At 46.1% G+C, this 26,760-nt stretch overlaps 1 protein-coding gene across 12 annotated transcripts in view; it reads left to right on the top strand.

Moving 5' to 3' along the window:
* Positions 1 to 26,760, top strand: part of PRKAG2 (protein kinase AMP-activated non-catalytic subunit gamma 2) — a 328,214-nt gene that overhangs the window by 236,459 nt on the left and 64,995 nt on the right. For 10 of the 12 annotated variants that reach the window (XM_074378897.1, XM_074378896.1, XM_039472803.2 and 7 more), the window contains one exon: positions 11,654 to 11,723. The exons of the other annotated variants lie outside the window; for them this stretch is intronic. In XM_074378897.1, the coding sequence (XP_074234998.1) occupies positions 11,654 to 11,723 (70 nt within the window). The remainder of the gene's footprint in view (positions 1 to 11,653; positions 11,724 to 26,760) is intronic. 12 annotated transcript variants of the gene reach the window in all.

Here is a 26,760-nt window from a genome sequence, read left to right on the forward strand (position 1 = left end):
GCTGCATAGTATTCTGTCATATAATTGTGCCGGTGATTTCACTCTAGCTCATCAAACGATACACTTGGAATAGATATCATTTATTGTAGGCAAATTACCCCACAATTAAAAGGGACACTAAAAATCGTTCTTTAAAGGATTTACGTTGTGAGGTATCCAGGCCCTGCTTCTCCATTTCTTTGGCTCTGTGTCCTCAGTTCACGCTGATTCACCATAAGTAGCTATATAACACTGTGGATGGTAAACAAAGACCACAGAAGTCTCCAGGATGTAGAAGATGTGGTGGAGACATTTCAGCTGGAATACTGCATTTCCTATTGATCAGTTATGTAGAGCAGAACCGAAGTGGAAGCATTCTGTCTCAATCATTTTTGTAATGTTTCACCACCTAATAGGGAATAGAGGAATAGAGCTTCCACCCAATAGGGGACTCAAAGGGGCTGAAAAACAGTTAACCGTGATCTGTTCTGGAAAGGGTTAGTGAATAGGTCAGTTGTAGGAGAGGGAGTAGAGAATGCAGAAGAGAGACTGCTTTGTGATGCTGTATCATTTCGTGCATTGCATCCTAATATAAATACAACAAATTTCAAAGTTTACAACTTGGCTGCATTAAGAATTGAAAGGTTAGTTGAATTTGATGATCAGGACTTTTTTTTTTAATTTGCCAAGTATTATAAGACAATTCTAAGAGTTATCAACGTATAAGAGAATGTAAGTATTCAGTTCCCAATAAGTCATGTTAAACACAAAGCTAATAATAAAATATTTTTGTTGGCAAAAAAAAATGGATTTACTTGTGAGAGGCAAGAGATGTTTGCATTTCAGACTCTAATGAGCCTGAAGAGTAGCAAGCCAATCATGCTGATTCTCCATGTTTGTAGAACTCCTGCTTTACATCTTCTACGCCAATTTCTAGTCATACCAGGACATGTTCATTCAACAGATTTTATTAACCATCTACCCTGGTTCCTGGCACATAGCCCATATTAAGTAAGTATTTGCCGAATGAATGACTGTTTTCAAAAGCTTAACCATTTTCTCCTATTTTGGAAATGAGAAGATAATTTAACATAGAGAATCCAGACAGAGGACTTTTTGGGTTAATCAGTTTTCTTCACCTTTTGTTAATAACACTTGCTTTGAAACAGATTTTTAGCTGAACTGAGCTGTACAAATTGGTTGCCATGCTTTCTGAAAAGATACTGTGGAATAAATTATCTTTAAACAAAATCATAAATAAATGTTAGGGAGGAACTAATTTTTGTAGCATCTGAAATTGTTATTTAGAAAGGTATCAAAATGAACAAAATCTTTTCTCCAAATATGTTGATTAAAAGCAATCAGCAGAATTAATGCTTTTAATAAAAGCGATTAGCTGCTTTTTGGGGATAGGGAGGGGTCTCACTTTGCTGCCCAGGCTGGAGTACAGAGTCGGATCTCAGCTCACTGCAGCCTAAACTCCTGGACTCAAGCAACCCTCTCATCTCAGCCTCCCATGTAGCTAGCTGGGTCTACAGGCCACTGTGCCCAGCTACCTTTAAAAAAAATGGGGTCTCCCTATGTTGCCCAGGCTGCTCAAAAACTCCTGGGCTCAAGATCCTCCCACCTCAACCTCCCAGTGTGCTAGGAGTACGAACGTGAGGGACTGCATCTGGCCAAGAATTAATATTCACAGTGTTGAATATATGTTTGAGGTTTTTCCAAATTTCTATACCACTTTTAAAATCACTTGTCTTCCCTTAACAGAAACTAAAATTGGCCAGGTGACATCACTCATGCCTGTAATCCCAGTGCTTTGGGAGGCTGAGGCAAGAGGATCACTTGAGCCTTGGAGAGCAGCCTGGGCAACATTAGCTGGGTATAGCAGGACATGTCTGTAGTCCCAGCTACTTGGGAGGCTGAGATGGGAAAATCGCTTGAGCCCAGAAGTTCAAGGTTACAGTAAGTTATGATTGCGCCACTGAACTCCAGCCTGGGCTACAAGAGCAAGACTCAGTTTCTTTAAAAAGAAAGAAAGGGCCAGGCGTGCTGGCTCATGCCTGTAATCCCAGCACTTTGGGAGGCTAAGGCAGGTGGATCACGAGGCTAGGAGATCGAGACCATCCTGGCCAACATGGTGAAACCCCATCTCTACTAAAATACAGAAAATTAGCTGGGCGTGATGGTGTGCACCTATAGTCCCAGCTACTTGGGAGGCTGAGGCAGGGGAATGGCTTGCACCAGAAGGCAGAGACTGCAGTGAGCCGAGATCATGATACTGCACTCCAGCCTGGCAACTGAGAGAGACTCCGTTTCAAAAACAACAACAACAAAAAAAAAAAAAAAAAAAAAAATTAAAAAAAAGAAGGGAGCCGGGCGCGGTGGCTCAAGCCTGTAATCCCAGCACTTTGGGAGGCCGAGGCGGGTGGATCACGAGGTCGAAAGATCAAGACCATCCTGGTCAACATGGTGAAACCCCGTCTCTACTAAAAATACAATAAAAAAATAAAAATAAAAATAAATTAAAAAAAAAAACTAGCTGGGCATGGTGGTGCGTGCCTGTAATCCCAGCTACTTAGGAGGCTGAGGCAGGAGAATTGCCTGAACCCAGGAGGCGGAGGTTGCCGTGAGCCGAGATCACGCCATTGCACTCCAGCCTGGGTAACAAGAGCGAAACTCCGTCTCAAAAAAAAAAAAAAAAGGAAACAAAGAAACTGAAATTGTAGGGTGGTGGCAAGAGCTGGCAAAGCTCTCAGCCAGTATCTGTGCCAGGATCTCAAATACTGCCAGCGACCTTTGGTCCTCAGATAGAATCTAGCACAATAAAAAACTGTCCTGCCGCTATTTCTTAGCACAGTCACTTTTTTTCCTTCAAAATATTAATTCCAACACTAAAGGGAAAGCGACTATAATGATTTCCAAACAGGAATGAGGTCCAAGGGAAGCATGAGTAAACTGAGTCAAGTAACTTCTAAACCCATTTATGCTACTAAAATCAACTGTTTCCCTACCAAGTTTTGATGGATGTCTGAAAGAGCAATTCACTCAAATATTTTTTGAGTGCCTACTATGTGTCACACACAGGCAATAGAAAAATGATGAGTCGTTCTTTCCCTTCAAAGAGCAATGTGGGACTTAGAGGAAACAGAAAAGTCAATCCCAAGCCAGTGTGTTATATGGAAGCATGTGGGTTTAGAGAAGCAGTTAACCAGACAAGTTGTGAGAAGAGGTCTCGAGCTGGGGAAGGAAGGAAGAAGGAGGGATGGAGGGAGGAAAAGAAGAGTGAAAGAACATAATCGGGAAAGGCTTTCAGGGAAAGATTGAGCTGAATCTTTAAACATAGTAAGAACTAGCCAAGGGCTGAAGGAAGTAACGGGGGAGGGCAGAATGCTCAGCTCCCCGTACAGCAGTGAGTACATGGTCTATTTCAGGACAATGCCTTAAGGTTTAGGTGTGGAGCACACAGAGGGACATGGCGAAAGAAAGTGAGAACATGATCAGGCCTTCCCCCCAGCTCAGGAGTTTACCAAGAAAATCCTAAAGATTGCTGACAGCCATTGAATGGTTCTAAGTGAGAGAATAATAGTCTGTTTTGTTTTTGGTTTTGTTTTTGTTTTTTTGAGACAGAGTCTCACTCTGTCACCCAGGCCAGAGTACAGTGGCACGATCTCCGTTCACTGTAACCTCGGCCTTCCCGGTTCAAACAATGTTTATGCCCCAGCCTCCCAAGTAGCTGGAATTATAGGTGCATGCCACCACACCTGGCTAATTTTTGTATTTTTTGTTGAGACAGACTTTCGTAATGTTGCCCAGGCTGATCTTGAATTCCTGACCTCAAGTGGTTCACCCGCCTTGGCCTCCCAAAGTGCTGGGACTACAGGCGTGAGCCACCGCCCCTGGCCAAGGCTGCATTTTAAAAAGTTCACTCTTATCAGTCAGGGTCCTTCAGAGAGACAGAGCCAACAGGTGATAGACGATAGATAGGCATGCAGGTAGGTAGGTAAATAGATGATAAATAGAAGATAGATGAATGGATGGAGAGAGAGAGAGAGAGAGGGTTTATTGGGGGAATTGGTTTATGCAGTTAAGGAGGCTGAGAAGTCCCACGACAGGCCGTCTCTAAGCTGGAGTCCCTGGGATGCAAGTAATGGTGGCCCGGCTCACTCCAAGTCAGAAAACCTCAGAACCAGAGAAGCCAATGGTGTCATCCTCAGTCCAAGGCCAAAGGCCTGAGAACCAGGTGCGGGGGCTATTGTAAGTCCCAGTGTCGGACATGCTGGATTTATATACTTAGGTAGTATTATCAAGGTCTGTATCTTTGAAGTGGCATACTTTTCCCATTTATTGCCTGTTGAGTAAAGCAGTAGAATATTTTCATGAGTTAAAAACATTTTTATTTTATGCAAATCAAAAAATTTCTCCAAATATACTGGCATCTCCTAGGATGTAATCTACAAAAACTCTGTGTTTATTATTTTTGTGTTACTATTCACTTTAATTTTTAACCCTTTGGTCTGTTTTTATATAGTGACCAACTTTGAAGGAGCTAAGCATGTGAATATATGGAAAAGGTGAACAAATGGATATAGTTCAATTTTGGAAAATAAAAAGATTTTTAACAACCACCACCACCAACAAAATGCCCCAGTGTCAAGGTAGGAGAGTCTGGAGTTCTGATGCCCAAAAGCAGGAGGAGGAAAGTGTCCCTGCTCCAGGAGCAAGGGCAAGGAAATCCTCCGTCACCTTTATCACCTTTACTGTTCTCTCAGGGCCCCCGCTGGTTAGGTGGTGCCCACCCACACAGGGGGCAGATCTTCCCCTCTCAGTCCACTGACCCACATGCCAGGCTCCTGCACGAACACACCCAGAAATCATGCTTTACCAGTTCTCTAGGTGTTCCTTAATCCAGCCCAGCCGACTGGATTTAAATTTAACCATCATAGGCACTCTGGCTACAGGGAAACAAATAGACTGGAAATGGGGCAAGACCGGAGGAGCTAAGGCTGTGCCTCTGGCCAAGCCTGAGAAAATGGAAGCCTGAACCAAGGCAGGGGTGGTGGAGATGGCGACAAGTGGGTTGCCTCAGAAGAAACCAGGGCGACCGGATGGATGAGAGGACTGGGGCGCGATCTCAGATGAACTGCATCTGCGCTGGTGGGGGAAACTCCACCGGAGGCGAGCAGGAGGTGGTGTGGAGCTCAGGAGGGCGCTGGGCTGGGACTGAGGCTTGGACGTGACAGGCGCGGGGTGGGGTGGAGCTGCCTGGAGAATGCCCCGTGGGCATGGGAGCGGACTGCTTCTGCAGCTCCTGTCCAGCATCACGGGAGTTCCACGTCGTTCTTTCCCCTTTGGAGGACGCCCTTGCAGAGCAGAGCGGAGCTCAAGGAAGACAGCAGGATGCATAGAAACCGCGGGTTCCGTCCGCTAAATTATTCAGGAGCTCCTTGTCCAGTATTTGAGGTTGATTTATTTCTTGCAGGAGTTATTTAAGACTTTTTCTAAGAGGCAGAGCAAACTCATATCCGACCTCTGTGCATAAAGGAGTGGTGTTTTGGCAGTCATTTTATGATTAAGTTTTCAGGCTGAAGTTTTTCCTTCCAATAGTCATTCAAAATATAGTGTTTTGCTGTACCTGGGCACAATTATGTAAGACACACCTTTAATAATTTACCTTTTTTTTTTTCCCCAACCAAAAAGTCACGCTTGTAATAGCTCCGTGTTTCTCAAGCATTCTCTCACTCAACTAGGCCTTGCGTTCCCTCCCACCACACTAGAGTCCAAACACCCCGGACTGGCTGATGTTAGACAAATGGAAATGTCCCCTGTGGTGGAACTGTGCCAGGCTGTTGGCAGAACCCAGAGCCTCCCTGCCATGGCAGGCCCATTTTTTTTCTCCCTGGGAAGATCGGTCTGGATTCTCAGGAGGGTTTGGGTGGTGGGTTTTGTCTGTTTTTGCTACATCAAACCTCCCTGGTGCTGACAGATTGAGAGATGAGATGGTGTGACAAGTTCAAGCCCCTTCTCTGCATGCGTGACATTGCCCACGCCCTCCCCCTCTCTTCCCCTCTCCTCCTGCTCTCCCTGCCTGCCTGAAATAGCTAAAATTAAGTCTGGCATAAGTCTGTTGAGACTTTAAGAAAACATTGCCATAAAAGGGCAACTGACGACCACCAGCTTCAAGTTATGTGTGCTGACAGGTCCGTCTGTCTTTGACCCTGTGCACATTAATGTACATACCTAAAACGTCAGAGCCCTCAAATGCCTGAAATTGACTTAATGTGTTATTTAAAAAAAAACAAAACAAAACAAAACAAAACTATGTGATGACTTTTTCTGTTATTCTATGACTAGCCTCCTTTCTAAGGAAGAAAACATGAGATGCCTTACTGAGTAAAAATCCTGTGGACATAAATTCAATCCCACTAGCATATAATATAAAAACGGTTTTCTTTTAGGCTACTCCTATATACCTATTATCAAGTGAAGTCACATAAAACATCAATTGTTTTAATTTCTACTCTCTACTAACTTCTGCAGTGATGGTTTATAGGTCCTTTTCGCCTGTGAACCTCTTCTGCAGTCCTCCCGACATGCATACTCCCATTTGCTGCCCATTTCTGCCTCCCAAGAAACAACCCATCAGGATGACGGGTGAAATTGATGGCATTTCTCATCATTAAACACTGACAAGAGCTTTGAAAAAATTACACTAACATTATTGCAAGAAACAAAAGCATAGACTTAGAAATAGAATGACAGATACTTCCACTGTGCACTGCCAAACTTTTTTTTAAAATTAAACTTTTTGTTTTGCGATAATTGTATATTCACATATAGTTGTAAGGAGTAATGCAGAGAGATCCTTTACACCCTTTACCTAGTTTCCCCCAGTGCAAAACTAAACAATACAGGAGAAACTGGAACCCTCGTACATTGCTGGTAAAAATGTAAAGTAGTACAGCCGCCTTGGAAAACAGTTCAGCGGGTCCTCAAAATATTAAACGTAGAGAGGCCATAGAGAGAGCAGCGGCTCGTGCCTTTAATCTCAGCACTTTGGGAGACTGAGGTGGGTGGATAACTTGAGGTCAGGAGTTCGAGACCAGTTTGGCCAACGCAGTGAAACCCTGTCTCTACTAAAAATACAAAAATTAGCTGGATGTGGTGGCGGGCACCTATTGTCCCAGCTACTCAGGAGGCAGAGGCAGGAGAATCACTCGAACTCGGGAGCCAGAGGTTGCAGTGAGCCAACACCATGCCACTACACTCCAGCCTGGGCAGCAGAGCAGGACTCTGTCTCAAAAATAAAATTAAAAAAAAAATATATATATATATATATGAAACACAGGGTTCTCCTATGGGCCAGCAGTTCCCCTCCTGGGTATATGAAATGAAAGCACATGTCCACACAGATACTTGCACAGGAATGTTCATAGGTGCATTTTCACCACAGCCAAAAAGTGGAAACCACCTGAGTGCCTATCAGCTGACGAAAGGATAAACAACATGTGTGTGCCCACACAACAGAGCACCAGTTCGCAGTAAACAGAGACACAGTGCTGATCCATGTGACAACGTGAATGGGCCCTGACACTAAACAGAAGCTAGCCACAAAAGACCACCTAGCTACATTTATGAGAAATATTCAGCATCGACAAATCCATAGAGACAGCAAATGGCTGCCTAGGGATGGGTGTGGGGGTTGAGCAGGTGGGATATGACTGCTAATGGGTACAAGCTGTCTCTTTGGGATAATGAAAATGGTACACTTAGCTGGTTGCACAATTCTGAATACATCATAAATCTCTGGATGGTACCCTTTAAATGGGTGAGTTATTTTATGGTATGTGAATTATATTTCAATAAAGATTTTTTATTGTCATTTCCTCCATAGAATTAAATCAGCTTGACTTGGCTCATAGGGAAAAATACGGTGTGATATCACAGGCAGGATATTGACATTGATACAGTCAAGATGTAGAACAGTTCAGGTACCCTTACATCCTTCACATCACCCTTTTATAACCATAGGCACCTCCGGCCAATACCCCAGCCTCTGACCCCTGGCATCCACTCATCTGTTATCCATTTCGACCGTTTTGTTATTTCAACAGTATAATACAAATGGAATCATACAGTATGTGACCTTTTGGGATTGAGTTTTTCCCCCTCTGCATAATTCCCTGGAGATATATTCGAGTTGTTGTACATGTCGATAGTTCCCTCCTTTCTCTTGCTGAGTAGTATTTCGTGGTATAGACGAACCTACCGTAGCCTGCTTCACCACTCACGCATTGAATGATATCTGTTATTTCCAGTTTGCACTGTTTATGAACATTCATTTACAAGTTTTTGTGTAAACTTAACTTTTCGTTTCCCTGGGATAAATGCCCAAGAATACAATTGATGTGCTATATGGTAGTTGCATGTTTAGTTTTATAAAAGACTGCCAAAGTATTATTATTATTATTATTATTATTATTATTATTGAGACGGAGTCTTGCTCTGTCACCAGGCTAGAGTCCAGTGGCACAATCTTAGCTCACTACAACCTCCGCCTCCTGGGTTCAAGCGATTCTTCCGCCTCAGCCTCCCAAGTAGCTGGGACCACAGGCACGTGCCACCACACCCGGCTAATTTTTTTGTATTTTTAGTAGAGATGGGGTTTCACCGTGCTGGCCAGGATGGTCTTGATCTCTTTACCTCATGATCCACTCGCCTCGGCCTCCCAAAGTGCTGGGATAACAGGCGTGAGCCACCGCACCCGGCCGCCAAATTATTTTTAACAGTGGTAGGTCCTGACTGGGCACAGTGGCTCATGCCTGTAATCCCAGCACTTCGAGAGGCCGAGGCAGGCGGATCACCTGAGGTCAGGAGTTAGAGACCAGCCTGACCAACATGGTGAAACCCCGTCTCTACTAAAAAATACAAAACTGAGCTGGCCTGTGGTGGTGTGTGCCTGTATTTCCAGCTACTCAGGAGACTGAAGTGGGAAAATCACTTAAACCTAGGAGGCAGACGTTGCAGCAGTGAGCTGAGATCACACCACTGCACTCCAGCCTGGGCCACACAGGGAAACCCTATCTCAAAAAAAAAAAAAAAAAAAAGAGAGAAAAAGAAAAGAGTGGTGGTTCCATTTTGTATTCCCATCAGCAGTGCAGAAGTGATCCCATATCTCCACATCCTCACCAGTATTTAGTGGTGTTACTTTTAATATTTTAGCCATTTTAACACTTGTGTAGTGGTATCTCATTGTGGTTTTAATTTGCGTTGACGTAATGGCTAATGACTTTGAACATCTTTTCATGCACTAATTTGCCATCTGTATATCTTTTTTGGTGAAATATCTTTGTGTAATTTGCCTCTGTTCTAATTGGATTATTTTCTCCTTTTTCTGTTTAATATTGACAGTGTTTATGTATAGCTTGTCTTTTCATCCTCTTAACAGAGTCTTTCACAGAGCAAAAATTCTTAATTGTACTGAGGCCCATTTATCAGTTTTTCCTTTCATGGGCAGTGTTTTTGGTGTCAAGTCTAACTCTCGCCTAGCCCCAGGTCTCAAAGATTTTTCTCCAAAAAGTTTCACAGTTTTTTTTTTTTTATTTTGTTTTTAAGGTCACAATCCAGTTTGAGCTAATTTTTGTGTAAAACGCAAGGCTTAGGGTGAAGTTTGTTTTTGTCTTTTTATCTTTTGCTATCCAAATACTCCAGTTCTATTGCTGTTACACCTCCATCAAAAATATAAATGGAATCATACAGTATGTGACCTGTTAGTGAATCATACAGTATGTGACCTTTTAGGATTCGCTTTTGGTTTGCACGGGTCTATTTCTGAGTTTCCTATTTATTTCTATTGATGATTATATCTGTTCTTCTGCCAATACCATTGTCTTGATTACTGTAGCTATATAGTTTGCTTTAATATTGTTTCCTCCCTTTCAAGATTATCTAAAGAATTCTACAGCTTGCGCCTTTCCATGTAATTTTTAGAATAAGCTTATCTATGTCTAAAAAAACCATAATTTGGTAGCCATTGAGTTAAACCAAAAGATGAATCTGGGGAAGAACCGTCATTTTTACCATGTCGGGCCTTCCATCTCAGGAATGTCTCTCCGTTTATTAGCTCTTCTCTCATGCACGTTTTGTGATTTTCCACATACAGATACTATACATACATGGTTTCTTGAGTTTATGCCTAAGTATTCATTTTCTTTGCAGCGATTGCATTAAGTGATATTGTTTTAAATATTTTTCCATGTGTTCATTATTAGTTTACAGAAATGTGATCGGCTTTTGTGTGTTGATCGTGTATGCTATGCCCTTGCTGGACTCACTAGTTGCAGGGGAGTTTTTTCTTTTGCAGATTCTTTGGGATTTTGTACATAGACAACTTAGGTTACCCGCATCGGTGTTTTCTTCCTTTCCAATCTGTATGCCTTTTCTTGCCTTATTGCAGGGCCTAGTACTTCTAGAACCACGTTGAGTTGAGTAGGATTAGTGAGAGCAGACACCCTGGCCTGGTTTCCGAACTGAGAGGGAAAGCAGTCCTTCACTAGGAAGTATGATGTATGCTGCAGCTTTTTACCGTGAAACATCTTGGTTTTGTTTTCTTTGTCTCTCCCCACCCCTTTTCTTTTTTTAAGGGGTTTAAGACTTCGGGACTGGTGCAAGTGAGATGACAAGGCAAAATGAGAGGCGATTTCAGGACTTCCTCTCTCAGGCCCGGCTTGAGGACCAAGGGGTGCTGGAGCTAATCGCTTTGGCAGGACCCGTGCACTCTGCAGGGATGGGCCGCGGGGCCGAGGACGTCGGTCACCTCAGAGCCAGCCTTGCACTTCCGGGCAGCTGGCGGCTGCCGGCCGCGCCGCCTGCCAAGAGAGTCTCAGATACCCAGATCCCGAGCAGCCAGGGCCAGATTTAGGGTGTGTGCGTTTTTGGCAGCGGCTCCCCAACCGAGAAAACATTCGGTCGCAAAGAGAGGACACGAATTAGGAGTTCCATGCTGGGGAAAAAAAAATTGATAGCGACAACGTGCATTTGCAATACGTGCAGCCCGCAGAACGATTTCTGTTAAGGCGGCCGGGGATGGGCAGTTACAGCTAAAATGTGGAAAGGGGAGAGGAAAGCGAGAAAGGCTCCCCTAGCCGGCGGCCCCGGGGCGTCCCGCAGCCTGCAGCCCCTCTCCCCGCCCCCGCGCCGCGGAGCCCACACCTGCGCAGGTGGAGCCTGCCGAGCGCGGCCGCGGGTGCGGGAAGGTGAGCCGCGCGCGGAGGGGGCGGGGGGCCGCGAGCCTCTCCCAATGGCCGCGCAGCAAGGAGGACGCGGGACGCGGCCGGAGGGGGGCGCCCCGGGCCCAGGCGCGGCGGCCCGCGGGCTCCCGGGTCCCTTCCCACGCTTCCTCCCGGGCGGGCCGTACCAAGGCGCGGGGGGGGAGCGGCGCGTCCCACTCGCAAAGGGGCACGCGGGCCGCGGCCGCGCCACCTGCGGCGGCGGCCTCGGGCGGGTGGGGGCCGCGCGCCCGCTCCGCCCCCGGCCCCCGCCGCCCGCGTCCCCCGCCAGGCCCCTCCTCCCGGCGGCGCGGCGGAGCCAGGCCCCAGCGCTCGGCCGGCCGCGAGCCCGCCGGCCGGGGACGAGCGCCGCGCCTCATGCTGATCGCTGTCCTCCTCCTCCCCCTCAGGCGGCGCTGGCGGCGGCCCCGGGACCCGCGGAAGCCGGCATGCTGGAGAAGCTGGAGTTCGAGGACGAAGGTGAGTGCGCCCCGCCCGCCCGGCGCTCCCACGGCCCGGCCGCCCGAGGACCCGGAGCCCCGGGGACCCCGCGCCCCGTCGCCGGCGCTGCCCCGCGGCGAGCTGCGTCCTGCGGGAGGCTGGGGGCCGGGGCGGGGGCCGGGGCGGGGACGCGGGCGCTGGCGAGCTCGGGCTGTGGGGCGCCGGGCGTCCGCGGAGGGGACGCGAGTCGGGCTCCCGGAGCGCAGCCCGCAGCCCGCAGCCCGCAGCCCGGCATCCGCACGGATGGGCGGCCCTTTTGTCCTTACTCTCCGAACTCGAATTAGAGCAAGGTGTCAGGCAGCGCTAATTGTTGGTGCTTGTCACCGGGCACTCGGAGGCAGCCCCGGGTCACAGTCACAGTCAGACCCTTAATCGGAGACTGGTGCCCTTCTCTGTGCTTGTGAAGATACCGCCGGTAGGGTGTGTCTTCTTTTTTAATGGGAAAAGTTAAATAGGAAAACCTGAAGAGGCATATTGAATCGGTGTGGAGTTCGGGCGACCCTCTCACTCCGTCATTTCTGTCGCCTTTCCTCTCACTTGGTTGGGTTTTCCCCTCTCTCTTGTTTTCTTGTATCTTACAGGTAAATAACTTGGATCTTATTTTGAGGCTGTTAACATTTGAAAGGGCTGAGCTCGTTCTTTGGCAAAATTAATATTTAAAATGGAATGTGATGAGCTTTCACCAGGATCTTATTTGGAAGCTGTTAACATTGGAAGGGGATGAGCTTGCTCTTATGCAAAATTAATATATAAAATGAAATGTGCTGAGCTCAAAGTCGGGAAAGAACTTTATATAAGATGCTTGACAATTCGAGGACTTGAAAAGGCCTTCACACTGTCTGTGTGCTTCCATTATTTAGCACTTCTCTTTTTTCCAGGAGAATTGATAGAATAAAGCTCGCGAAACAAAGAATGTGCCATGTGGATGCTGTCCCTTGTGCCAACTTTACTTTAATACCTCTGTTCATTCACAGTGAGGCAATTACTTAAATGAGCCTGCATAGCCAGCCAGCATGAACCTGTTAACCCAATAGCATTAGCCGGGTGCCTGTTATCTTTTAGATTCACTGCAGCATTTCACAAACATGTTAGCTGGAAGATAATGCATTCGCCACAGTCCTTGTCATTAAAAGTGTTTGTATATACTCATGGGTAACAAATGATGCATTTCAGAATTGTACTGGACTTAATTTGCATTTCATCCCACAGAACAATAATCCAGGGTCTTCTTCCGAACCCGTCTCACTATTCCTCAGTTTTATTATATTGCAGGCCAGATCTTGGCCACTGTTCCCAGGGTGGAATGGTGTGCCCATTCCGTAAGACTTTGAATGTTTAAATCACCAGGGTTTTGTCTCTTATATTAGTAATAGTGAGAGTCTTTTACATTTACAATTTTGCAAATTAACCTGGAGGCAAGAGGAGACTAGAGAGCGCTTCTGTTGGAGAGGAACCTCCACTTCTTATTTAGCTGTGTGACCTTGGACAAGTTACTTACCTTCTCTGTGCCTTGGTTTTCTCATTTCTAAAATAGCGCTAATATCAGGTGTTTTGAGGATTAAATGAGACCGTTTGTATTATGGCATTTAAAAACAGTGTATACCCATAGTGAGTACTTCATAAATGTTAGTTACTATTATTGCTTAAGTGCCATTAAGCATTGTACTGAAATCATGAGCTTTTTAAGGCTTTTATTAATGAATCTCAACACAGAGATTCTTCTCAACACAGATTTGGTGTCCTATCCTTTTTCTTCTTCTTACTTGAAGTTTTTAAATTTAATTATATTGCATTTCTCTAAGCAGAAATACACTCTTTTTTTTCCCTTTTGCATTGTATCTGCTAATGTAATGAATGTGAAGTATTAAGCCTAAGCATCTAAGAAAGGAATTTCCCCTCTTCACCCATCTATTTTTATCTATATTGCTGTCATTCCTTTAAAGCGCACTGAATCCCACGAACAACCCTGTCAAACTTTTCTAGATTCTTAAGGAGGCAGAATGGTAAGCAGTGACTTCGAAGCTGAGCTGAGCTGGAAGAGGGCACAGTGTTGGCGTGGCAGTCCAATCGCAGCTTTGTTTCTTTTGAACTTTAAATTGCTTATTCATCCAAAATACAGGAAAATTGAATATCAAGCAGAACCTCACACTTACTTAGTGCGGACAAAAGTCCTCACAGTAAGACATTACACCTTTAAACAGCCGACGTAATAGGGAGCCCTTGATGACATCCCTCATTTCACATTTCAGCATCCCTCCTACCTGTTAATGTCTTCATGTATGCATTCATGTCCGGAGGTATGGCTTCAACCAAGATACGTTTGCTATATATGGCAACACATGATTACCGGTATTTTCATTACCAAGTATTTTTCTATTTCCTGATACGCTGTAACTGATCCCGTATTTGTTAGAAACGTCTTGGAAGCACTGATGAGGTTAGGAAGAAAGACTGAGCTCTGCCCTGCCTAGTTGGGTCATCTTTGGCCTGGGTTGTGACGGGAGCTGCCACCCCTTTACTGCTCTCAGCCCTTCTTACCGTCACACTCTGACGAGAAGGGTGTTGTAAGGGCAGGTTTGATGGTGTCACTGCTCTGTGGGAAAGTCTTGACCATGTTCCTCTGTCTGTAGGTGCGATAAGTGCAGACTTCTCTTAACTCTGCAGGCTCAGCGCCCCCACCCCCACCCCCACACCCCGTGCGTAAGAATAGCCAGAGAATAGCCAGAGATCGCTTTAAAAGGCAGATTCCAGTTCTCCACATCTGTGGTGGGACTTGCCTAGCCCAGGGCTGCTCCTGCTGCCGGTTCACAGACCCCGTCTGGAATAACAGGACAGGGCTGGCCAACTGTTTCTGGAAAGGGCCAGATAGTAAATATTTTAGCCTTTGCGGGTGATAATGGTCTCATTTCTGTCACAACCACTCAATTTGCCCTTGCAGCAAGAAAGCAGAAAGCAGCTCACACAATCCGATGGGCCAGGCTGGGCTCCAGTAAAACTTCATTTACCAAAACCCAGATTTGGCCCTCGGGCATAGTATGCCAGCCCTCTGCTCTGTGTCTCCCTCACTGCGTCTGTGCCTTAGGGGTGGCACGTGATTAGGACTGCGTGCTTTCCATTCCCCACCGATTTTAGGAAGACTTCAAGGCCTAGTTCAAGTCTCATCTTCTCTCCGAGGCCTTCCCTGTAGACCTTCTCCTTCTCTCGCACTCACCATTCTCTCCCCCGTACCTACTACCCTGGCTGGCGCATAGTACGTTCTCAGCAGTGCTTCGGATCTGAGTGATTTCATTAAGTGTTGTAGTTACTTTGTGGGGATATCGAGGGAGGAAATGATTCTGTGTATGAGAAGTCTTGCCTGTGCCAATCCCTCGCCTCTCCTTTCTTCTTCGCGCGCTCTCTCTCTCTCTCTCTCTCTCTCTCTCTCTCTCTCTCTCTTTCTTTCTTTCTTTCTTTCTGACAGGGTCTCACTCTTATGCGAGCTCACCTCACTGCAGCCTCAGCGTTCTGGGCTCAAGTGGTCCTGCCTCAGCCTCCCAAGTAGCTGGGACTACCGGTGCGTGCCACCATGCCCGGCTAATTTTTGTGCTTTAGTGGAGATGGGGTTTCACCATGATGGCCAAGCTGGTCCCGAACTCCTGGGCTGAAGTGATCCTCCCACTACAGCCTCCCAGACTCCTGGGACTCTGGGCATGAGCCGCTGTGCCCAGCCAGCAATCCCTTTCCGTGTTTGCTTTTTACATTTGTAATTGTTTCACTGACCACATCTTCACTGCGTTTGTGTTTATCTGTATTAACTGTCTTGAACTAACGTACTGGCCGGGATCAAGCACAAAGTACTTCGTAAGCACCTAAACCCAACCCGCAAATGCTTTTAGAGGTAGGTAATTATTCAGCAGTTTTATCCATGATTAATAAACCTGCTGTACTCTGGCACCGCTTCCTGCAGTCTGCAGCCTCTTTAGAGCTGTCTGCATTCTCTCCCAGCTTCCCTCTTGCCATCCCAGCTGCTGTGGGAGTTCGGCTGTTTCAAGTTCTTGATAACTTGCTGTGGCAGTTTTACCCACTTCTTAGTGGAGAGTATCTTGCCAGACTGACTTATTTCATCCCAGTTCATCCATTCTGTCCTGTTCTTCTTCACTTGCAAAGATTTTCCAAAGTAGAATCCAGGCTGGGCCTGGTGGTTCACCACTGTAATCCCAGCACTTTGGGAGACAGAGGCAGGAAGATTGCTTAACGCCAGGAGTTCAAGACCAGCCTGGGCAACATGGTGAGATCCTGTCTCTATAAGAAAGTTTAAAAATTAGCCAGGCATGGTGGCGCACGCCTGTGGTCCTAGCAACTCGGGAGGCTGAGGTGGGAGGATCACCCAAGCACATATGTTTGCATCACTGTACTCCAGCCTGGAGTAATTTCGTGTCTCTAAAAAACAAAAATAAATAACAACAAAAACAAAGTAGAATCCTCTTCCCAGAACTCATCTCAATCTTGCTTTTTTTTTTTTTCTTTCTTTTCTTTTTTTTTTTTGAGACGCAGTCTCACTCTTGTCACCCAGGCTGATTGCAGTGGCACAATCTTGGCTCACTACAACCTCCGCCTCCCAGGCTCAAGCAATCCTCATGCCTCAGCCTCCCAAGTAGCTGGGACTGCAGATATGCGACACCACACCTGGCTAATTTTCGTATTTTTAGTAGAGATGGGGTTTCACTGTAGTGCCCAGGCTGGTCTCGAACTCCTGACCTCAAGTGATCTGCCTATCTCTGCCTTCCAAAGTGCTGGGATTATAGGTGTGATCCATTGCACCCAGCCAGTCCTGCTTGTTTCTAGCCAAATTGGTCAGTCTCACCTACAGTGAGCAAAAATAGGTAAAAATAGGGGCCACTTTTCATAGGAGGGAAAGAGAGCATTGTTGTTCAGTGAGGCTTCCCGGGGTTCAGGCCCAGATCTGCGGTGAAGTGCCTGTATTCCTTGGACAATGCATGAGGTCTCTCAGACTGCGTTATTACTGCTGTCATTGAGAGTTTTCTTTATAAAACCAGGGCGGCGGCACTTGGTGATCTTTTAGTTTTCTTTCCAGCTTAAAAATCAGACCCCAAAGCAACCAATAATCATTTTTTATAAACAAACAAAACTAAGTGTTCACTCAGAACTCTTTCATTCTCAGCTGGGTGAATAACACCCTGAGCAAGGGAAGATTGGTTCTTGTTGGGTGACAAAAAGCTTTACAGTGGGTTTTGGCCACCCCGAAGGCCACGGTACAAGAACAGATACACGATATATCTGTGCTATTAAAATGTCATGGGGTGGGATAGCGAGGGAGAATGTGTAAAAAAGATGCAGGGAGGGAAGGATAATGAAAGCAAGGCTGAGAAGCTACTGGAACTGGCTTAAGGGAGAATTGCCTCTCTGGGTATTCACAGTCATCTATTGAATTCTTCCCTTGTCACTTGGCTCTCCCAACCAAGAGTCAGCTCGCAAGTTTCTTGACTCTTCTGTGGGGCACCGGACTCTGCCGGTGGAGACGTCGAAGTGGCAGGTGTGTGGGCACGCCTGGTACTTGCCGGTCATTGCTCACAGCGCAAGAGGGCTCCCGAGGATCACCTGGTTTCCAAACGCTGCCCTTCCCTGCTGAGTTCACACACTCCTCGCAGATAAGAGACTTGTTGTTTCGGGATTGTGAGTAGTTGACTATTTTATGAAATCTGTAATTAAAGCTTTTCTTCTGGCGCTGGCCCCATGTTACCCTATTCCATAGGGTCTCGGTTCACATTTCAGTGTCTCTGAGGTCAGGATTCAGGATGTGACTTAACATTTGATGGGACCTCCGACCTGGTGAGGTAGAGTAGTCGTCTTGAAGTAGATAGAGGTTTGATCCCCAACTAGTTTAAGCAGGGGACGACGCTGGGAGGATTCGGGGATACCCACAAGCCGGACTCGTCGCCAGGCTTTGCAAGTAACTGGAACCAGCTGGAAAGTCATCAGGGCCCAGGGCGCCTCTGACCGAGCACCTCTGGCCTTTGCTCTAGGGCCACGCGACCTCCCATCCCAGAACGTTCTCTGCTTCCCGGTGGATGTGTTGAAGAATAGCCTCTCGACCCTACTGCTGTCCAGCTCCCACCCCACAGCTAGCCGAGCCGAGTCCTTACCCATGCTTCAGACCCCTGTGAATAACTCACATGCCATGCAATTCCCCTTCCTCCCGGAGCACAGGGTATGGACTTCCTCGCCGGCCTGCCCGAGGCCCACGTCTCGTCCTGTGCCCTCACCCTGGCATGTGCTCTCCTCGGCTCCATTCCCCTACACTGGTCTCTCTGTGCCCATCTCCTTCCCTCCCCTTCCTTCTTTGGTTCGTTTTCTTTCTTTGTAGCCAGCCAGATTCCATAAATGCCCGCATCCTCCCAGCTGTTTTAACAGGAAAGCGGTTTCACTCCAGGTCCGAGCAAGCAGCTCCTTCCTGCTGTCCCCGGCCTGGCCAGCTCCCGCCCTCGCTCCGGCGTCATCTTCCTACGGACCCTTCAGCAGCCCAGGGGTCCCAGCGCCTGCTCTGTCCCCTCCAGTTTGCTGCACGGCTGTTGGAGATACTTCCTCCTAGCATAGTTCTAATCCTGTCACTTTCGTTTCTAAAGCCTCGGGTGCTTTTCCTTCGCCTGTAGAGGTCCGCACTTCCCGGCTCTCCACCCTTGCCCCCTTCTCCTCCCTCCCCAGCCTCGCCTCCTGCTTCTCTTCTTGCATTTCCCTCCAGCTACTCTGGCCTCGTCAACTTCCTCAAACTGCCTTGCTCCTCCAGGCCTGCGGACTTGACACAGACAGCTCCTGCTCCGAGAATTGGTCCTGCCCCTCCTCGTGGCCACCTGCTGGTTTGCTCCAAGCCTCGGGTTAGATGTCAGTTCCTCAGGGAAGCCCTCCCAGCAGCCCCGACGACTTGACGACTTCCCGTGCTGTCCCCTGATCCCTCACAATTAATTGATAGGTGCTGTTAGGGGAGACGCGCTTCTTCGTCCCTACTCCTATTTCTTTGCCATTACAGTGTAAGCTCCGTGAAGATGGAGACTGGAAACTTACTATTTTCCAGGTCTTGAGGCTACCGGGATGAGTGAAACTTGGTTTTCAGTAAGTATTTGTCACACAAATGAACGTACGTGTTTTGGAGCTTATGGTTTGACTCTGGAATCTAGGCTTGCCATACTTCAGGTGGTTCGTGTTATTTCTTGCAAAGACATAAGGCATTCCTATTTGAGGTGTTTGAGAAATGAGAGGAAGTGTGCTTGCCATGTTAATGGTGCGCTAATCCAAGAGCAGTGGCGGGAGGAAGCGCAGTGAATGGGTGAACCCCGGAGGTGGGAAAGGCTTCTCCACCCAGCTGTGATGCTGGGCCCCTGACGTTTCCAGCAGTTGAACAACTTGAAGGAGGTAGCAGGTGGGTAGAGTGAGGGGCTCACCTATGGAATCTGGCATCGAAGGGAAGCTTCTTGACACCTTCCTTTCGTGGCTGTGATCACACTTGTGCTAAGGTTAGGGGAAACAGAGTCAGGTTCATCTCTGATATGAAAAGGGAAGGGTGATTTTAGGAGAAGGGAACTACTCTGGGAGCCTTTTGGCTAAATTTTAGTCACTTTTTAATCTGTTTAATATGCTGCCTTGGTCAGGTGCTGTGGCTCACCAGCACTTTGGGAGACCAAGGTGGGTGGATCTTTTGAGTCCAGGACTTCGAGATTGGCCTGGGCGACATGGAGAAACCCTGTCCCTCTAAAAATAAATAAATAGTACAAAAAAATTAACCAGGCATGGGAGGTGGGAAGATCACTTGAGTCCAGGAGGTTGAGGCTGTGCTGAGCCATGATGGCACCACTGCATACTAGCTGGGGCAACAGAGCACGACCTTGTCTCAAAAAAATAAATACACACACACACACACACACACACACACACACACACACTCTCTCTCACACACTCACACAGACTGCCTTCTGTCCCTCTTTGAGCTGTTTCCCACCTATCTGAATGTACATCACCGAGGTTTCTGAATGTCATGCTAGCTGATTCATTTTCTGTCAAGTTGTACTTTGGTCATTTGTAACTAACAGGAAGTTGCCAGCAATAAACTGTTATTTTAGAGATCATTTTCTACATTTTCTTTGAAGTGGAATGTCTCGTTTTTCCGTCAAGACCTTCTCACCGGCACACACATGCACATTCTAATATGCTTATTTATCCCCTTTCCTTGGCCCTCACTCTTCACGTTGATTTCTCTAGCTTTGAAGCTTATACATACAATGTACCCTCCCCCGTTTTCTAATGCATGTGTAATTAGAGCCATAGCAGTTAAGAGCATGAGTCACATTCACCTAGTCTCATTTCTTCAACTTAACTGTGAGACCTTTGGTAAGTTACTTAAAGCTTTGGTTTCTTCATATGTAACTTGGAAATAAAAACAATACTGAGCCAGGAGGATTGTATGTGGATTAAATAACATGGGCATGACATCCACTAGAGCAGGCATCCTCAGGCCCCTGGCCACAGAGCACTGCTGTTAGAAACCGGGCCACGTGGATCCTAACAGTAGGTGAGTAGCAGGTGAGCAAGCATCACCGCCTGAGCTCCGCCTCGTTTCAGATCAGCAGCAGCATCAGGTTCTCATAGGAGCACAAAGTCTGTTGTGAAATGCACAAGCAAGGGATCTAGGTTGCACACTCCTTATGAGACTTTTTTTTTTTTTTTTTTTTTTGAGACGGGATCTTGCTTTGTCGCCCAGCCTGGAGTGCAGTGGCACAACCTTGGCTCACTGCAACCTCCGCCTCCTGGGTTCAAGCGATTCTCCTACCTCAGCTTCCCAAGTAGCTGGGATTGCAGGCACTTGCCACCATGCCTGGCTAATTTCTGTATTTTTGTAGAGACGGGGTTTCTCCATGTTGGCCAGGATGGTCTTGATCTCTTGACCTCATGATCCACCCACCTCAGCCTCCCAAAGTGCTGGGATTACAGACATGAGCTACCATACCCAGCCTTCCTTATGAGGCTCTAACTCATGCCTGATCATCCGAAGTGGAACAATTTCACCCTGAAGCCATTCCCCTGGCTCGCCTATCCATGGAAAAATTATCTTCCATGAGACCAGTCCCTGGTGTAAAAAAGGTTGGGGGCTGCTGCATTAGAGGGCTGGCATGTAGTACAGTCTCCATCAGCAGTAACCGTGACAATGGCTAGGAAGACGAGAAGAAACTGAGCCATAATCGAAAGCAATTCCAGCGATTTTGTTCATCTGCGCTGTCAGGCTTTGCCCCATGTGAACACCGGTATGTGTGCCACCTACAGTTGGCACCTATTGAGACTGGATGTTTGCGCTTATCCTTATTTCTGAGAAATGCCCGCAGGAAGGGTGGTATTAGCACCATTTTACAAATAAAGAAACTCAGGCTCAAAGGGATTAATTTGCTGAAGCTTGCAGGAAAGGCAGTAACCGTTCTGATGCAGGGTTGGTCTGGACGCTGCTGTGTCTTCTCCATTGCCTCCCATTTGAACTTGGAGTACCTTGAGTAGTCCCCGTGGGTGAACGCTGGCTTGCTACCTGGCATCTTCTATTGGTGCCTTATTGTAATGACTCTGCAGTTGATTTTTTCTTGTTTTGATTTGCAATAGTAATTCTTGTCAGTGCTGTCACACGGTGTAAAAACAATGGCACGCCATGGTGGAAACCACCAGAGGACGCACATTATATTGTAAAACCCTAAAGATATGCACACATTTGTGGACGTATGTATAAGCTCTGCTACACTCCAGTGTTTCAGTTTGAGTTAGAATAGCCTTTGACATGTCAGAGTCTCAAACTTCAGGACACTTGTGAGGACGTGGATGACGTGCCCATCTTGAATTCATCAGAATGAATTCACCAAATTGTTCTGCCACGCTTGTGACTCAGTGGTTTGCTAAATAGATTCACTTACCTCTTTTCCCTCCTAAAGTCTACTGAAATGACATAGATCAGTGAAATCAATTACAAAGGTAGCCATACTTAATAAAAAACAAAAACAGTTCTTGGAAAAGTTAGTAAAGTGAATAAACCTTTGTCAAATCTGTTCAAGAAAAAATGGGTGAAAATGTAACACTTTAGAAGAGAAGCTTCTTAAATATAAATGCAGAGATCTTTAAAAGTAATATTGAATGGACACCAGCCAGGCATGGTGGCTCACGCCTGCAGTCCGAGCACTTTGAGGCCAAAGTGGTTGCATCCCTTGAGCCCAGCAGTTCAAGACCAGCCTGGGCATGATGGCGAAACCCCATCTCTACAAAAAAATACGAAAACCATCCAGGTATAGCGGCACACACTTGTGGTACCAGCTACTTGCGAGGTTGAGGTGGGAGGACTGCTTGAGCCTGGGAGGCAGACGTGGCAGTGAGCCAGGATCATGCCACTGCACTCCAGCCTGGCAACAGAGGTGGTACACTTTAAATTGGCAAACTGTATGTATGTGAATTATATCTCAATGAAGCTATTTTTGTTTTTTTGTGGGTTGTTTTGTTTTTGTTTTTGAGCTAGGGTCTCGCTCAGTCACCCAGGCTGGTTTCTAACTCCGAAGCTCAAACCATCCTTCCACTTCAGCCTCCCAAAGTGCTAGATTATAGGGGTGAGCGGTTGCACCCAGCCCCAATAAAGCTGTTCTTTAAATAAGGTAATTGAAAGGTCTTATTCCTCTTGTGCCACAGAAGAGCATGCTATGCTATTCAGCCTGTTTATAGATGAATTCTGTAAAAGTTTTCAGGAACAGTTAATGCCTTATTTAAATTATTTTAGAACACAGGAAAATATGGAAAGCTTCCCAGCGCCTTCTGTAAGGCTAGCTTGATCCCGAAATCAAAGCCAGAGAAGATAGCACACAAAGAAGAAAACAAATGATGAGCCTTACATTTAAAATGTGGGCAGAGCTCCTAAACAAACACAAGCTACGCAGTATTAAAAGCCTAGTATATTGTGGTCAAGTAAGGCTTATCTTAGAAATGCAAATATTCTTCTGTAGGTTAAGAAATCTAGGCTGGGCCTGGTAGCTCATGCTGGTAATACACTTTGGGAGGCCAAGGTGGGCGGATCAGGTAATCTCAGTGCTTTGGGAAGCCAAGGTGGGTGGATCACTTGAGCCCAGGAGTTCGAGATCAGCCTGGGCAACATAGTGAAACCCCATCTCTACATTTTTTTTTAATTTAAAAAAATTTAAAAATATGTATATTAAGGAACTGGGTGTGGTGGCTAACACCTGTAATCTCAACACTTTGGGAAGCCAAGGTGGAAGGATCACTTGAGGCCAGGAGTTCAAGACCACCCTGGACAACATAGCGAGACCTCTGTCTCTACAAACAATAAAAAAAAAAAAAATAGCCAGGTATGGTAGTGCATGCCTATAGTCCCAGCCACTCAGGAGGCTGAGGAAGGAGATTGCTTGAGCCTGGCAGTTTGAGGCTGCAGTAAGCAGTGATCACGCCATTGCCCCCTAGCCTGGGCAACAGAGTGAGACCTTGTCTCAAAAAACCCAAAGATATCTATTAAGAAATCTAGTCCCAGCTGCTTGCGAGGCCATGGTAGGAGGATCTCTTGAGCCCAGAAGTTTGAGGCCAGCCTGAGCAACACAGTGAGACCCTATCTCTAAAGAAAGAATGAGAGAAAGAAAAAGAAGAAATTGCCTAAGGAATTATGTCGTTGATAAAGGAGAGAAACCAGTAGTCATCTCAGTAGATATTGACATAGCAAGTAAGAAAATTCAACGTATGTTCCTTTTTTTAAATCCTTAATAAACCAGGGATATGAAGAAACTTCTTCAAGTTGCTAAAAGTATATGTGATGACAGCCAGCAGGGATAGCAGCTGTATAATTCCTGTGCAGCTTGAGTCTCCCAAATGCTTGGAACTGGAAGTATTTGGATTTTCTGAGTTTTTTCAGATTTTGGAATATTTGCTTAGACATAAATGAGATATCTTGGGGATGGGGACTCAATTTTAAAAATGAAATTCATGTTTCATGTATACCTTACATACATAGTCTGAAAGTTGTTTTATACAATATTTTTAATAACTTTGTGCATGAAACAAAGCGTGTATAGATTGAACCATCAGAAAGCAAAGGCGCCACTGTCTCAGCCACCCCTGTGGGCAGTCTGTGGTTGTGTGGGGTCACTATCTTTCCTGACTCTGAATTTATATGCTACTGATAAATACAGTGAAAAACCAGCGTGTTCAGGGTAACTCGTGGCATCGTGTCGGCACACAGAAAGTTTTGTGTTTTGTAGCATTTAGGATTTTACATTTTTGGATTAGGGACGCTCTCCCGTACCTGCCAGGGTGGTCCTCACTCTCCCACCCTGGCAGGTACTTGCTCCCTCTCCCTGTGAGCTCTCCTAGGTTGTCACTGCTGCTCCAACCTCATCACTGGGTTCTCTTTTCTGAAAAAGAGGAAACATTGGCTGTGGTAGATGCTTTAATTATGTATTAATAGTTCCTAGAATTCTACGCAAAGCCTTTTAAAAACTGATGGGAACTACGTAAAATTTCAAGGTCATTGCTTTGCCCGTGACTTATCCTTCGGCATCGATTGCAACTCATTTTGAACGAATTGGGCAAACTCTGCCTTGATCCTGCCTGTGCTCTTTCTTCTTTCCCAATCACTCTTTTACTGCCCCCTTATCTAGAAGGGTCTGCGCATTTTCTCAGCTGTGTACATGTTTGCCCACGCACACACCAAACCAAATGCAAAAAGCGTGGAAAGGGGAAAGAAACTAACGGATTTCATTTACTCCATTACCTTATAATTGTAAATCCTGTAAAATTATGTTTAAGATTTGCCACTGGTTCTGTTCATGTGTCTAAGCACTTTAGAAAAATGTATGGGTTTTTATTTGTTCGTTTATTTTATTTTATTTTATTTTATTTTTTGAGACGGGGTCTCACTCTGTTGCCCAGGCTGGAGTGCAATAGCGCAATCTCCATTCACTGCAACCTCTGTCTGCCTCCTGGGTTCAAGCAATTCTCCTGCCTCGGCCTCCTGAGTAGCTGGGATTACAGGTACCCACCACCACTGGTACCTTGCTAATTTTTGTAGTTTTAGTAAAGATAGGGTTTCACCATAGTTAACCAGGCTGGTTTCAAACTCCTGACCTCAAATGATCTGTCCGCCTCGGCCTCCTAAAGTTCTGGAATTACAGGCATAAGCCACTGCGCCCAGCCTATTTTAGTCTTTTAATAGAGATGAGGTCTCACTATGTTGCTTAGGCTGGTCTTCAACTCCTGAGCTCAAGCGATCCTCCAACCTTGGCCTCCCAAAGTGCTAGGATTACAGGGATAAGCCACCGCACCCAGCCAACTTAGGAGTTTAATTTGTTCTCTTCCATATACTTCTTTCAGGTTCCTCTTCTTTGCTTATTTCTTACTCAGATATTTTTTAACGGTTTTCTAAAAAGAGAAAACTATATGAATATAGTAAACTTGTATTTCTAAATGCAGAATAAGGTATAAAAGATACATTTTAACATTGATAATTTTTTGTGGAATTATAATGAAATTCATATAAAGTTAAAATTGTGAGTAAGGAATCAGGCTTTTTTTTCTTTTGGGGAGTTTTTTAAGAGAAATTTGAGACAGGGTGTAAATTTTGTTTTAAAATGGGTTTCATTCTTATACATTTAGTCTTTAAGACAAGGTTTGAGTCTGTTACTATGACCTGTGATTAATGAATGAATATGTGTTTTATTTCTGTTAACATGTTGTTTGTTTTTTTTAAGTGCTATTAACAACAATAACAAAAATATTCTAATGTAACATCAAAGAATGTTCTTGTACAAGATGATGGTTTTTTTTGTTTCAAATTTGTATTATGAAAATTTCCGAACATATGAAATGGTAGAGATGGTTCAATGCATTCTGGATAACCACCATTCACCTTCAGCACGCCAGTCCTGGGACAGTCTTGTTTCATCAACACCCTCACCCACTGCCCACACTCGGGTTGTTTGCATGTGAATCCCAGGCCCAGTGATCCCTCGCTGCCTCTCAAAGTAGTATGCATTTCTAAAGGCCCTTGACGGTCTGGTCCTGAGTAACTTTCCTGTCGCATCTCCAGCCACATCCCATGAGCTGTAGACTCCAGCTCTTTCAGACTAAGATACGTCTCCATCATTCTTCAAACATCCCGTGCTCTTCGGGACCTGTGTCTTTGTATATGCTCCTGCATCTTCCTAGAATGTTTCTTCTTCTCTTCCCTGTCAAACACTTCCTCTTTCAGGATCAGCTCACGTCCCCTTGCCCGTGAAGGCTTCCCTGGTTCCTCCTGTGTGTGTTCCTGTAGCACTTTGCGGTACCTCACCTGTAGCCCTTAGCACACTGCACGGTCCAAACACTCCTGCCGGGTGGGGACCAGCCTGCCACAGGGTGGTATTTGGGGTGCCTCCTGGGTCCTGCAGGAGCAGTCCGCTTTCTTCAGAGCATCTGTGGATTCTCTCAGCTTTCCTGCTCTATTCCTGCGGTAGTTCTGGAGCAGAAGTTCACGATGCAAGTTTCTACCCACCGCTCTGTCCGACCGCGTGGGAGCTGCAGTCTAGTCCTGCCTCCTATCCACTAGTTTCCCTTGAATCTGTGTTTTAAAATATAATAGTCAGTGGTCGTGATTAAAAAGATAGGGGTCTAACTTGGTATCAGGTATATGGGGTGTGTGTGTATATGTGTATGCCTGTCTGTGTGCATATGTGCGTGTGTACATACCTGTTCACCTGCTTTCTCCTGACCTCATTGCCTGTTCTGGCCAAGCAGAGCTTGTCTCTAGTGGCAGCTGGACAGCAGCTCCAAAAGCCCTCCCGGAGGAGAAGCCACTGTGCCCTCCAAGGCACACAGGCATTCTGCCTGTTCTTCAGGTCCCCCGGCACCCATGGCACTATTGAAGTGAACCCTCTGACCAGTGAGCACATGTTGCTTGCCAAGGAGGATGTCAGTAGTTGACTAAGTCAGGGGCTGCACACTGGGGACACCAGCAGAGTGCCCACAGGTC

Source organism: Saimiri boliviensis, chromosome 10, assembly GCF_048565385.1.
Source record: "Saimiri boliviensis isolate mSaiBol1 chromosome 10, mSaiBol1.pri, whole genome shotgun sequence".
NCBI lineage: Eukaryota > Metazoa > Chordata > Mammalia > Primates > Cebidae > Saimiri > Saimiri boliviensis.